At 42.7% G+C, this 15152-nt stretch overlaps 1 protein-coding gene across 2 annotated transcripts in view; it reads left to right on the top strand.

The window, feature by feature from the left end:
- Positions 1–15152, top strand: part of CRMP1 (collapsin response mediator protein 1) — a 49109-nt gene that overhangs the window by 4252 nt on the left and 29705 nt on the right. For both annotated transcript variants that reach the window (XM_082758677.1, XM_082758676.1), the window contains exon 2: positions 11576–11664. In XM_082758677.1, coding sequence (XP_082614803.1) covers positions 11576–11664 — 89 coding nt within the window. The remainder of the gene's footprint in view (positions 1–11575; positions 11665–15152) is intronic.

Here is a 15152-nt window from a genome sequence, read left to right as displayed (position 1 = left end):
TGGGTGATATCACAGACATGGCTTCCCTCTATCAACAGGCACCAGTGCCTGGTGGCCAAGGTGTGAGCAGGGCTGTGCTGGGTGAGAGCTCGTCCTGCTTTGGTCTCACACACATCGTGTGCGTTGTTGTAACTCAAGGTACACATGATGCTCACCCAGGCCTGGGGGAACAAGCAAATGCCCCGTGCAGGGATCCACTTTCATTTGCAGCCAGGGTGTAGCAGGTTCACACCCACCCATAGCTGCTTGGTTGCTCTCCAGTTCAGAACGAAAAAAGACTCTTCCAACCTAGAAATTCTGTGATTCTGTGAAGACACTGGAAGAATTGTAAGGTCTTTGCCTTGGAATCAACAGTTTGTTTTAATTCCTTGACTTCTCCCAGATATCTTTCTCTGTTGGTGAGGGGATTGCTGGGAAAAAGAAAGCCCAAACCCCAGCCTGTTCCCTTTGGAATGGGATGTGTGGAAGCTTCCATAAATTAATATTCATTAATGTTAGTGTTAAGTTTTATGACCAAAGCAAAGACAGATTCAGATTAGTGAAGTTGGCAGGCATCTGACTTGGACTGCTTTTCCTTATTTCAATGTTTTACACTTCTTCCTCTCCAGCAAAAGCAAATCAGGCACTCTGTGTTACACCTTATACTCAGTTCCTGGCTAAGAAGGGTCCACTGCGTCTGGCTCCTTCACGCATCTTCTGAAAGCCCCCTTCCAGTGTGGGAAATTTTCATCCTGCCACTGAGGAAATACATTGCTGCTTCAAACCTCTGGGCTCTGAGGAAATGTGATAGCTCTCTGAAGTTATGTAACAACAACAGCAATGATAAAATCTTACAAAAATGTCGTTTGTTACTGGCATAACGCTCCCCCCCAACTCCTGCTTTTTGGAGCTACATCATCTTGGTTCAGTGAAATAATGGGAAGCTCGTTTTTGATGGTGCCCTGTGTTCTGATACATTGCTGCAGATTTTCCTGCACCAAACCTGCATTCCTTGCCTGGGGCCAGGAGCTGTCCTGGGCTCCCAGGAACATCACTGCAGCATCGTCACCAGGCCAGCCACGTGCCTGTAGTCAGGGCTGAAACTTCCCTCTGGGAGCTTGCTGTGGGTTAGGTCTGCAGCATTGGGAACTTCCTGAAGGAAGAAGCAGGGGGTGGTTTCAGCTCTGGTCAGTGTGGGAGTGGGTACCACACTTGGAAAGACCACCCTGTGGTGTCCCAGCTGGATTACTGCCAGGGGTAGGTGGGCATAGCTTCCTCCTCATGTCTTGTCTGTCTGCACCACATTATCTGCACTCCTGAGGCTATCAGCAGTGCACAAGTGATAACCCCTTCACCACTTTCCCCCAAAGCAGCAGGGCAGCTCCCTGCTTTCACATGCCAAATCTGCCCCTGCTTTTCATTTAAGCCTCCGAACATCCTTGTTTCTTGCAATTTGCCCTGCTTCCTTTCACACATCTGGCAGAGCATCCAGGCTGCTGTGTGAGCAGCAGCACTGCTCCAGTGTACGGTGACATTCAGTGGGGAGTCAGACTGGAGAAACTGGGTGCCTTTTGCTGTCACTGCTGTGGGAAGGAATTCTGTCTTTGAAGGTCCAGGTGGGTATCTGGGTGATGTAAAATAGAGACAACACTGAGCCATGAAATGTGAGCATTTTGGTGATGTCCTCCTCACTATGTTGAGGCCCTTGGGGGTCTCACTCCCCTGATTCAGGAACATTAGCTGGGGAGGGAAAGGGGTATGTATAATGCAAGGGTGGGCACAAATGCATCTGCAGGGGTGTATTTTTCCATGTGTGTAGTACAGTCACCTGCCACATCCAGTGCTGAGGTGTTTTTCTGCATGAAGTGGCAATCTTTTGTGCTTTAGTTGTGCAGGCGTGCTCTCACACAGACCAGATTTTCCAGGGTATGTTCCCCCGCCCCTTGCTTTAACATCACTATTACATTCCTCTTGTGCTGGATGCTACAGGGAATCAATGGGGATGATGACACTGAAATATCCATCATAAATTATTTTGGCATGGATGTTTTGGTAGTGCTCGGCACGTTTCAAGCCCAGATGAACTCAAAATTACAGTATATACAGAGCACAAGTAAAAAAGCATATGGCATATAAAATGTCTGTTACAGGGCTTGTTTGTTCCAGTAGTGATTGCAGCCATTAAAACAGAACCAGCGTGAGCTCAGTGAAGAGGAGGTGTGAAGACAGCTCCACAGAGCAAAGGGAAAATAGCTAGTCATGAAAGCAAATGCAGGGGGGCACGTGGAAGAGGCAAATGGTGCCTGAATCTCTTGGGGAAGGGAACGGTATTCCTGGGAGTGGTCCAAGAGTTGGCACATCAATGGGGGAAGGAGCTGCTGGTCCTGAGCTGACAGACTGTGAGAAATGGGGAGAGAGCTCAAAAATGAGGTGTTAGAAGGAAAGGCTCCCTCGCTATTGAGCTTAGCAAGTAAAGAGGAGAACTGGTATGAGATCAGAAGCAGCAGCAGATGCAGGAAAATGAAGAGAGGGTGGAGAAATTCAGAGGAGTGGGCACAGAGAATAATTTTAGTTGTAGCCTTTTGAATTGATTGGCATGAAAAGAGCTGAGAAATAAGTAGGCTTCAGCTGCACGTGCCAGAATGCTATGAGGGATACAAATCCAGACAAAATTCAACTGGACTTTTCGTATGTGAGACTGGTCTCAGGCTGGTTGCTGAGGGTCAAGACGGATAACTTGTGTTGGGCCTGGACAACGTGCTGGGGTAATGTAGGGTGTACTGGTGTGACACAGTAGCAGCCTGGAGCTAATTCATCTTGGACACCAGGGGTGACACGTCCTAGAGGTTCAAGGCGTGGTGAGTGCCTGTAATGGGGAATCTTTAAGTCCTGGTCTGGGTATGGATCTATTCCACGTTTCCCCTGGCTGTGCTTTTTTTCCCAGCCACCTTTGTTTAACAGTATGAAGCTACAGATTGGTGTGTGACGTGCCAAAAGTCTTTGAAAAGCCACTGAAAAGTGCTTGGCATAGGAAAAAATTCTCACATTTTTATTCTGTTAATGGTACAAGATTTAGACTGATTTAGACAGCACTTTTTATGCTGCTTTAAAAACACCTGGGCCTGGGACTTCCAGATCCATTCTAACTCTTGTATATTTGCTTAATACCCAAAGTTATACATATATATATTTTATCAATAGCTTTTTGATAGGCTTGGATGCTCTCAGTTTGCCTGTCTGCTGTCAACATTTGTGAATTCACATTGTCTATTATACTGGACTTGCATTTGGCAGCTCTGGAGGCACTTTAGCTGATTGGGTAGAAGTCATTGGACTTCCAACCACCATTTCTATGATTCTATGATAAGTCGTCTTCTTTCCTTTTTTCCTACAGGAGAGTAAACGCTTGCTTCAGCCACTTCTATCTACTGTCTTAAGTTACATTCACAGTAGGTCTTTTTGGTGACCTGTCTTTCAATCATCTCCTACTGTGGAGACTGAAACCTTTGGCAGAGGCATAAAGAATGGTTCGGGGCAGTGGTTCCTTGAACTGCCACAGCAAGTTTGTCAGTCAGTGCTCTCAGCTGTGCACATGAGGGTTTTCAGTGTCAGAGCTGCTGCTACTGTGGGGAGATGAGCTGCCTTCTGCTGGAAGCCACATGGCTTTGGAAGGGGGTTGCTGTCTGGGAAGACAGCTGATGCAGCGAGGTGGTTGTTGAGGAAGTCTAAGATTCCCTCTCACAAGTGCCAAGAGCCACCACTGGCAGTGAACCACTTGCCTGACACATGAGGGATCTGCTTTCTGCTTCTTTCATAAGTGAGTTTATACATGCAGTGAAAGGGAAAAACCTCATTTTCCTTTGCAGCATTGGGAGCTAAGAGAGCCACCAGGCCTGCGAGGTACTCAGGCACGGTGCAGCCTACTTGGAATACATTTCTTGCTGCTTTTGTAGGTGAGAGTGAGGTGTAACAGAGAGAAGCAGCAAAATAATTTGTAGTTTTCTAATCTTGATACATGTAAAGATGGTAGCATTGTACCTTGGGACAGAGATACTTCAAGATTAGTTTTCCCTCTTCTCTTACTGTGCTTGTGACCAGATAAGTTTCAACCTGTAGTAAGTGTCCTGATGAGGCTTAAAGCCACAGATCTTGCTTATATTTCTACCGAGTAATAAATATCCCCAATGTTTTCATTAAAATCTACACTCTATAATCTGAGTGTAATAGCGAGGACCCAAATAAAGATGATGACTCTCACCCACCTTATCTGTGGCTGGCTCAGTGCTTAGAGCTGTAAGACTGTGGAAGACTGTTCCTGAACCAGTGCTCATACCGAGGGAGGTGTCGTGACTTGCTATGGCTGGCACATGTCTACATACAAACGATATGTGTGTGTACCCACTGCATTTAGTTGATCATGAACCACCATTGCTAACACCATATTCAAGGAAATATTCTCTTCTTCTGGTTCTCTTGTTTCCACCTCCTCTGCCAGAGGAGTTCCTTATGGTCTCAGCCAGATTTTGACCATGTGTAGTGCCCCTGACAGGTGCCAAGGCTGACGTGTCCTGGCAACCTGGTGCAGGTTTCTGACTAGAATATAAATAAAACTGATTTTAATTCAGTGGCACGCAGCAGGAAACCATGCTGAGTTGCTGTTATTTTTTTCCCTAAATTTAACCTTTCATGTGAACGGCTTGCTGAGATTTTGGTATCAGCTCTAATTGACATAACCAGCGTGTAACCCAAGAGATGGGTCTTATGATTCATGATGCAATGGCTTTAACCCTCCAGCCCATACTTAGGTGAAACTCCTGCTGATGCCAATGAACTTTGTCATCAATAAGATGTTTGTTGTGTTTCTGTTCAAAAAGCAAAGCAAAGATGACATTTACAGCAAAGAAATCCCCACGGAGTGTGAGCCGTAGGAGTAGTCCTTTTAGACTGTGTGATTAAGGACTGAAATTGCTAGATGAATAAAAAGCTAGGTCTCCAAAGGAGAAACAAAAGAACATCATATCTTTTAAATGAATAAAGATGAATGAATACATTGGCTACAGACCAGGATACAGCATTACTACAATCAACATAATCCTTCCTAAATGAATTGCCATATACTGGAGTGTGTTTACTAAGAAAAGGACCTTAAAAGCAGGATTCTCCATTAGTAGCATAGCAGAAATGATGCCTCAAGGATACAGAGATTTACAAGGAATTCCCTCGGTTGAGTCAGGGCTCACCCTAGCTAAAAATTACTTCCTATGGAGTGTAACCTAGACATAAAATTCAAAAGGGAGGGTAGTGCTGATTAAAAGCAGATCTTCTATAAGCAGACAGTACTTCATGAAATCCCATTTACAGCTCTTTGATCCTTATGAAAGGATTTTAAACAAGCATTCCTCCTGGGAAGGATGTCTTTATTCCTTTGCCATTAAGTTAAAAAATATTCCTTATTTGTAAGTACTTTGGTAGAACCAAGGTAACTGAACTGTATTGTGTCACAACTGGTTCTGAGTCTGACCAGCTCTGAAAATAGACAGCCAAATATCTTTTAAATCTCTAATTTGTTATGGGAAATAACTGCACGAACGGATGCATGGCAGTACAGAAGAGCTCTGAATATCTCCCTCCATTGTCTGCCAGTGGGAGTTTTGCTTTTGAGGCACTGCTCCCTCCCAAATATTCACGTTGAGATTTTGATAGCCAAGGAGAATACAAACATCAGCCTGGGGATTTTGAACTTTACCTCTAAAATGAGGATGTGTCTTTTTAACTCTCAGTGGTCCTTTTAAAGTCTTGGTAACAAAGGATTCTACCTCTCAAATGCTGAAAAAGTAAAGAGGAATGCCTTGGCTGTATGTGTGATAACATAGCTTAATGCCTTCTTATGTCTGTTATGTTTAACTTGATGTCTTTTAAATCACGTACTTACAGGCAGAGAACTGGAAATGGAGGTGGGTTTAGAAGTTAACCTGTTCTCTAACTGCTATTTAGCATAAAATCCTTACTCATCTTCAGGGCCGTGAACTAATCTGGATTTTAGAGAATACACCCATTGTTGCTGTGGAGATCTGAGGACAATGATATATTCTAGTAAGTCCTTAGAATTATGCAAAGGGTGAAATCACTGCTGAGTGTTTTCTCCTCCAGTAGGATTGGAAAATTTGGGCTAGAAGTGTTGCAAAGACCTCTTCAGTTGGCAATGGCTGCAATGCAGCAATTGTAAAAACTCCAATTCTAAACATGAAGCAGTGCTGAGACCAATTTTTGTGTATGTCATGTGAATTTCATTGTAGTTAAATTGTAAAGCAAACTGTAAATACTTAAAAAGGAATTACTTGCTTGATTTAGAGCTGGAGGTTTAATAGATAGACATTCCATTTGTGAAAGAGAAGCAAAAATATAATAGCATATATCAGAGTTGCAGTCTGGACAGATGCTGCTATTTGGTTAAACTATCACTTTAAAATTTCTTTGAATGTTTTCATAGGTCTAGAATAGATAATGTTAGATTCTTTCTTGCTCTTTTTTCCCCTTCAAGCTCCATCTTGTACTGTGTAGGTGTGGTTTTTCTCTGAAAGGTACGTGCAAGTGCAGTACAATGGATATTGATACTGCAGAGAAGTGTGTCTTACTATAGCTTGTGCTGCATTGTACTGTGGCATGATGCACCAGGTTGAAATTACATTTGTTTAGTGAATCTTATATCATACAATGGCAGATTTATTTATTCTGTTGCTGTGTTTTTCAGTAGTTCTAGAAGTAAATTGAGAATTGCGCATTTAAAAAAATATATATTTTTTGTGTATAATAATTCTAAATTTATGTAGCTTGTAGTGCAATAGGTGAATGAAAAAAAAGGGATAATTTTAAATTTCTTTGCAGTTGATCTTCCTCCAGCATTGTAATCTAGCAATTGGATCATATTTTCAAATTATTTGGAGTTGAGTGATTTACTGACCGAAGGAATTTGACTTCCCTTATAATTGCACAGGAACGTCTGCAGAATTTAGGACCACAGTGTGGGGTTCAGGCTCATCATCAGGATCATCTGGCAGGTTGATTCAGACCCTGTTTGTCTCTGCTGGCCCTTTACCATTGAGAATAAGTGAAAATATGGATATATTTCACAAAGGGCTGAGCCAAGCTGACATAAAAAATAAAAAATCATCAAAACAGGCAATCTGTACAAATTGTCACCATTTTACAGATGTTTCATGTTGCTCTTGCTGTAAAGCAAACAATAGTTGTAACTGAGCAAAAGCCTGGTGTCTGGGCAGACAGCCCCTCCTCCTGCAGCAAATGATGCCGAGGTTGTGGCATCTCCTTCTGCTGCTGTGAATATTGCTGTCATGTCACCGGCTAAGCTCGGTGGCTTTGCTGCCAGATTAAGCAGGAAAAGCTAGCCTGAGATTAGCAAAAAAAATCACTGGGAATGCAGCGTTGCAGGGTTGGGAGGTGGAGAGCTGTGAATGGTAGGAGCGGCTGTATTGTACTCAACAGCAAGCCGAGCTGTGCGGTGCCAGAGCGCTTGTAAAATGGAGCTGTGGGGATGCACAAGATATGCATCGTTTGCTTGCTGAGCTGATGCTGTCTCATACCCAGCCCCAAAACCCGGAAGCAAACAGCTTGGCGTTGGTGCCACTGCATCGATGCTGCGGTGATGGCTGGAGAGCCACCTCGGCTCCAATCCTCCCCCTAAATGCTGAGCAATTGCATGAATCCACACCTCCCATGTCAGTGAGTGCAGGGTTTTTATTGCGTTGAGTCTTGGCACCCGGTGAATTGCTCAGTTTTTATGTTCGTTGTAATTCCTCCTCTCTGTTTTGCTGTGTCCCTGCTGTCTGTCCTATGTAAAGGTTTATACTGCTGTCACCGCCTGGGTTGAGTAATGAGCGCGCTGTTGTTTGTATTGTGAGAGCACCCGAAGGTCACCCCAGTGGCTGAGGGTACATCTGAGAGCTAAGCAAAGAAAATGGCCTGCCTTGAGGGATTTATAGCTGGGAAGGGGAAATATGGGCCAGCGCTGCATGATTAATTCATGAGTTTTGGGTCACTCCTCCCTCCCCCTGCTTTCCCGAGGGCACAGCAGACCGTGGCTGTCCTCCAGCCTGGAGTGTTATTAGGAAGAAGAGGACTTCGGTCACTAGTTTTTCTGGATGCTTGGCACATGGTTAGGAAAACTGTGAGCAGCCTGCCTGACATTAGGTCCCTGGTAAAGAGTAAATGGCTGCTGACCACACACACGCAGCCGGGCTTTGTGCTGGGGAACAAAGGCTAACCTAATTCTCAGTCCCTGTGTACCCAGATTTCTGTCCAGGATTTCACTGCAGCAAGTACTGGTGACCTGAAACAGCACAGGAAGCATCCTGGCACTGTGGGCATCTCAGCAGAGTAGGGATGCAACATCCCTTTGTGTTCTGGCCAGGGCCGTGCCTGTTCCAAAGCTTAGGCTGCAATAGGCTCTGATTATTCACATGTTGACCAAAGTTTAGTTCATAAACAATGCCACAAATTGCTTGGAAGTGTGAACCCACACCTCCCTATTAGCCAGTTATGCTTGTGTCATTTTTCTAGCACGGTCATGGAAATGCATCAGCGAGGACAGGTGCATGCAGGCATTTGGTACCAGCGTTCAGGCTGGAGGTGAGCCACTGCTAGTCCCCACAGGGTGTATGGGGGCACAGCGTGCTGCTGGGGTGTCCGTGCGGCACCCAAACCTGACCTGATTCCTTCGTGCCCATCAGCACCATCTGTGTAAATGTACCCAGCTTTGCTCCTGGCTTGTTGTGATCTGTAACACGTCCTACAGACGCACTTACGGTTTTGAGTGGTTGGGAAAAGTGCCAACAAAACACTTTTCATAAGAATTTGCTGATTCACTGGGATCAAAATGTATGTCAGGATGTTTCCGCATCGATCAGTCCTGATGAAAGCTGGGCACGGCTCCATGGACACCTGCCTGGTTGCTTGTGTCCGTGGTAGCTTGGCAGACTTGGGGAGCTGTGGGGAGCATCAAAATTTGTGGGGGATTTGGCAGCCTCATCTCCATCCCATGGCTTCCTATTCCTGGCTGAGCACAGTCTTAGCCACAGGCCAACTTAGATGCTGCTTCCTTTTGCAACAGTGTTGGGAGGTTTGTGGGGTTTTTTTTGAGCAGGAAGTTGTCAAGAAATTAAACATTGAAAGCCTCTGTAAAGTGCAGATTGCTTTCTTCACCAGAATTTCTTAGACCCTCTGAAATGCTGACTTTATAGCTAAACATTCAGTAATCCTTCATAAACTGTAAGTGAGACTTAATGTAATGGATGACACATAACTGAGTGCTTTCTTGAAACTAGATTTGTATCCTTTTTGGTTTCAGATTCTTCTAATATGTTGTTTTGCCACATACATATACATATATAAAAGCATATAAAATCCTTATGTATACAGTTATTCTTCTGGGATTGTGCTTTGTTTTATTTTAGTCTGTTTTATTTTCTCAGCCTGCTACATTTGTTTCTATGTATTATGCATCTTCTCCTAAGTGTAAAAAATAAAAAATATCAGTAGAACATCTTGATGAGCATGCAGATTTTTTAACTCATCAGCAGTGGCAGATGCAATGCTCTAGGAGCATTCCCTGCTGGTGTCAATGTGCTCTTGCCTCTTTGTGGCAGGACAGTATTAATGTGTAGGAAGGCAATTGAATGAACTTAGAAAGAGCTTACAAGATGGTGGTCTCTGCAGGTCAGTGGGCAGTGCAGTTCATCATCGTGGTGAGGAGATGCTACTGCCAGCACATGGTGAAATGTATTACCTTTCAGGCTGCTGATTCACAAATGCTACAATTATAAGTGGCAGTAGAGAGGCTGGTGGGGAGGGGGGAACCATGGAGCCTGGTCTGGCAAATTGCAGAATGAGGACTTGCACTTGTCTCTGTGCTTCAGTGGGAGGGTGCCAATGTGTGAGGCAGGTCCCAGGGAGGTATTTCAGTGCAGTTTTGGATCTTGATTCCCCCCAAGGTCATCTGGCTGCTTCAGCATAGGGAGAAGAGCCTCCAGCCTTCTGTATATGTACTCTTTTGTCATGCACTGTATTTAAAATGTCTTTAATAATGACGGCTACGTTCTCCCTTCTTGCTTTTCTAGAATGATACAGAGGGGTATATAGGCTTCAAACCTACAAAACATTCAAGTACAAGCTCAATAGTAAATACTCAACATTAAGCCTGTAACTGTGAAGTTGCATTGAAGAAAGGTTGTTATAACAACCCTAATTCTGACTTAGCATTTTTTATCAATAATTTTTTTAGGAGCTCTTGGTTGTTGCCCTGGTTTTGTAGACGAGAAGGCATATCAGCTTGTTCAGTTGTTTTCTGAACTGGGAACTTGAGACACACGTGATTTGTATGTGTGAGTCATCGTGTAATTAAACCGTGAACTGAGTCTGGAGTGAGGAGTAATAAAGCATGGACAAAATGGAGATTGTGGGTTACTGTTTGGTGAGCCAAGGAATTAATTTATAATAAATGGCCTATTATATATGAATGGGAAAAGAGGGTTCTGACTGCAGCATTCACTGTCACTTGGCAAATGCCAAGTGCCTTTCAAAAGCATCATGCCCTGAAGTTGCAGACTTTCCTTGTTTCTGGGTAGTTGGTGGGGTGCTGGCATTTCCAGTATGATTTCTTCAGTGGGGGAATTCAAATATTGGTTCTGGGGAATATGCTGTGGTAAAAATTGTTTTCTGTAAAATCTGTGGGTTTTTTTGAGAACAGAGTGTAACTGTTTGAATAGAGAAAAATGAAAACAGATGATGGTAGTGAGCAGTGTCCCAGCAGATTTCATACAGAATCACAGAATCATTTAGGTTGGACTGTTCCCGATGTACCACATGCTATTTTAGGTAAACCTAACTTTGGAGACTACGCTCAGGGACTGACACACAGCATGGGGAGCCCCAGTGCAGACTGCCCCCAGCCACCTAACTTGTATTAACCCTTTGGCAAGTACTTGCAGTTCTTGCTGCAAGTACTTGCCATGAACCAACAGACAGCGATTCCTTCATCATGCCCTCAGTCTCCATGCAGAAGCAACCAACTAGAAACTGTTTTTTCTGCTGCACCTCTGTAACACAGTACTGGAAGCACAAGCTGTGGGCTGTGCAGCCTCTTCCAGTCTTATCTCTACCCATTTCAAACTCTGTCACTCTTCCAGGGGTGCTAAGAATCCCCTTTGAGCTAATCTACAATGTTGGGCAGTTTGGTCTCTGGGATTCACATTCCTTTTTGGCCTCCTTACTCTAAGGTAATGGTAAAAAGGGGATGAAGCAGGATTTCAAGTGTTTCTATGTTTTCTGCTTTGAGGATAAAACTGTGTGACTATCATGAGGCCTGATGTCCCAAAAATCAGTCATAGGCACTCAGTTAAACCAGGGCTTTTTCTTCCACTGCCTATGTACCCCTCTGAATCTATGGCATAGATCTATACTTAGGGTGAGTGTTTTGATATTAATGGCTTTGCATATAATATAAGCCTGTTTGGTATCATCAATCTGTTGTTATGTTTATTATTTTGAACAAACCCACATTTCTTCCTTTTTTTCCCCCCAGAGTGACCGACTACTCATTAAAGGTGGAAGAATTATCAATGATGACCACTCCTTCTATGCAGACTTATACCTGGAAGATGGACTTATAAAGTTGGTTTTTTAAACATTGAACTTTTTTTGCATGCCTATTGGTGTAGACTAATGTGATTTATTGATGGTGTTGACCAGACATCTTGCAGATAGCATCTTGGTTACCTCTAGATGTGGGGTCATTGTAGCGGAGCGCTAGATAATGAAATTCTGCCATTTTATCCTTGCTAGGATTTGATAAGTAGAAAATACCTTTGCTGTAAATGGAAGATATTTGCTCTTTGAACAGTTCAGTTCTAGCTTCTTCCAAAACAGTCAGACTGAGGCAAGGACATAGGGTACCTCAAAGCAAGAAGTAATTGTCAATCCAATGAATATTTTTTGGGTCCATGTATAGCAGGAGGGTTATTACAGCATTTTTACTCCCAAATCTAATCAGGGCAAATACAGCCATGCAGTACAGTATTGTGCAGCACAGAAATATCAGTGTTATGCAATGCTGAGAGGGACTAACTCCTTCGCAGTCCTGCTGTTGGTTAATGCTGAAGTATAGCATGTTCTGTTTGTACAACAGTGTTATATATTGCTCATATGTCCCTTTTCTTGCTTAGAAAAAGTATTTGATCTTAAATCTTCACACAGTTAGAAAAGAGGATCCTACAGATTTATTATGATATATAATATAGAAACTGGGAAAGTATTCTTGGGTAAATATAAATAGATATTACTGAAAGCCCAGTAAACAGTATCAGAGAGATCGTGTAGCTGTAGTGGTCACACCTTGACTTGGGGATGAGGGATAATTTTGCTGAATTATGTGTGTTTATAAGCACTATAATGTACACAGGGATTAAAACCTTTTTCTTGGCTGCTAAACATTTTCCTTTTTGATCTAACAAGTTTGGTCTCCAGAGGCTAAAATTTACTGCACAGAAATATTATTATGGCTATATGGTAAATAATTAATTACTTACTTGTTTCCAGAGCTCCTTTTCTTGAGAAGATATCATCAGATTAAAAATCTGCTTCTTTATATATCTGTGCCTACTTACATTATTCATGATTCTTTTTTTTTTTTTTTAAGAGAAAAAATTTGGAACACTTTTATCCACGGACTGTATGGTTTTCTTTTTAGTATTTCACTCTGCTTTTCCAGATATGGTATAACATGCATTGCAGAAGAAACAAAATGAACCTGTTATTATAAGTAGAGAAAGCACAAAATTTTGAACACATACCTTTTTTTTATAAGAGCAATAAAGTTGTACTCTCTGATAGATATTTTAGTTGATTTTTTTCTCTGCTTTTGTTTGTTCAGATGCACATTTTCTGTTAGTACTTGTGAGCATCAGAACTGATTCAGCAACTAAGTGCATGAGATGCTGAGTCTGAAACTGCTGTGGCAAAAATCTGTGGCAAATTTTTGGCCTCGATTCCAGAAATGCAGTGGTACTCCTTAGGAAGTTTAGCAATGCCAAGTTTTCAGCTGTCCTGCCATTTAGCAGCCCTTCGTTAAGTACATAGACTCCCTCTGAATTCTGTACCTCCACAATGTATCCCAGCTGCTGAAGATAGCTAGGATTAATAATGAATGTATGGACATTACCTTAATTTTTAAAACTCCTTTATCTTTCCCAGAGGAGGCAAATCTGCTGTTCAACATCATGAGTCATGACCAGTGTCCTGAGTTTAGGTGACCTGAGATTTTTGTGTGCGAGATGCTAGAAGTCCTGCTCTGAAACACTCAGCAGCTAATTTGTGAGCACAGTCTGATGTGAGAGGGGCTTGGCTCCTAGCTCTGTTCAGATGATAAACTCTGCAGAACTGGGAAGTGCTGTATTTTGTGAGATTGGTCTTTTTCAGTTTCTCCAGCTTAAACTGCCCATTGTGTCTAAATGTTTAACATTTAGTTCAGTGTTGTTCAAGATCCTTTGGAGCTGGATCTTGAACCTCAGGCACCCACATTCAGTTGATGTCCTCCGGCTGCAGATCCTGCTGTTAACACAGAATTCTTTCCACAGAATGGAATGGACACTAAACCACTCAGCCCCGAATAGGCAATAGTGTTATGGCTTTGCTGGGATATAAAAGACTGGGGTTCATTTTCCTATTCTGCAGTGGAAACTGATTAGAAAACAGAAGGTTGGGTTTCTCTTGCAGACTAATGAAATAAAGTAGGGTCTTTTTTTGGCCTGTGTACCTGCAAATTGTTCTGCAGAGAGGAATGTACACTTAAGCTTGAATGCATTTGAAGATTATCTATAGTTTGGAGGATGGCAGATGCTTTTTCCAACCTATCAAGGCTCAAACTGGCTCCCTTGCTACAAGGGAACATTGATACATGTGCATTTTTTCCAGCTGTAATTTAAGCCATGAATTTTTGAGTGAAATTTACACTGAAATAGCAGCTGAGAGACTGTTCTTCGTTATCTAAATAGTAATTTAGATATTTAGTAATTTAAATGACTGTTGTTACATAAATAATATATTTTGCGTACATGTATCCTGTCTTTCTTATCCACATGAGGAAATGAGCCTTGGTCTCAGTGTGAAGCAGTAGGTCACAGTCTGATGCTTGTTGTCCTCTGCTCCATCTCTGCCAAGGGAAGGTTTTGGGTCACTCTTGGCAGGGGGTGACTACAAAGTCTGCAGGATGGGTGGCTGGGGACCAGAGCTGAGCAGACAATAAGCCAAGCTAGAGGGAGCCTGAGGTGTCTAAAAGAGATCTGGGCTTGATAACGACTGAAATAACTCCACTGAGTTCTGGGGGAGTTTTCCAGCTTTTTCAAGATAAGCTTATGAAGAGCTGGAAGCCTGATGTGTTTAAATCCATTGTGTTTAAATCAGCTTGTGTACGACAGAATGTGCCAGCTTGCTCAATTGAAAATTGTAGACTGCATCAATCTATCAGTCTGAGTTTTCTAGTTTGCTAAGTTGCTGGTGCATCAGAAAAGCAGCTCAATCATTTATGCAGTGCCTAGAATAGAGTTATCTGTGCTATTGTATTTTTTCACCCACAAGTAACTGAACCCCATTCTTACTAACATACAGTTAGTATTGAGTGAGCAATTCAGGAATCCTGTCACATTATCCTACTCTGTGTTTGAGTCAGTCAGAGTAAAAATCACCTTGGAAGCCAGTGAAGATCAACCTTCTCCTAGCCTTAATCTTGATGCCAGGGCAAGATATGAGACAGGATCCCAGCAGGTAACAGCACAGCATCATCCACAAAGGCCATTTGGTCCCATGTCACTTCAGGTGACTTGAGCCATTGTCAAATAAGCTGTTACTCAATGGTACACTGAAAATAATGAGCAGTGAGTCATCAAAAAACTTCAGTGCATACTTAGCACCTTTTTGCTTTGTTAGGATGTGTGTCCTCTTGAATAGGGAACTGGTAGATACTGATTGTGGAAGAAAAAAAAGAAAAGTGAATTGCTTTTATTGCTTTTATACTTTTGTATAGGTTTGCTTTAATAATGTTATTTTTAGAAGGTGTGGTAGTCCTTGGAGTGCAATTCCAGTTTAAACGTATTTAAATGAGATTG

This window comes from Aythya marila, assembly GCF_965140915.1.
Source record: "Aythya marila genome assembly, chromosome: 4".
NCBI lineage: Eukaryota > Metazoa > Chordata > Aves > Anseriformes > Anatidae > Aythya > Aythya marila.
The sequence above is the reverse complement of the archived record's forward strand: the minus strand, read 5'-3'. Positions and strand labels throughout refer to the sequence as shown.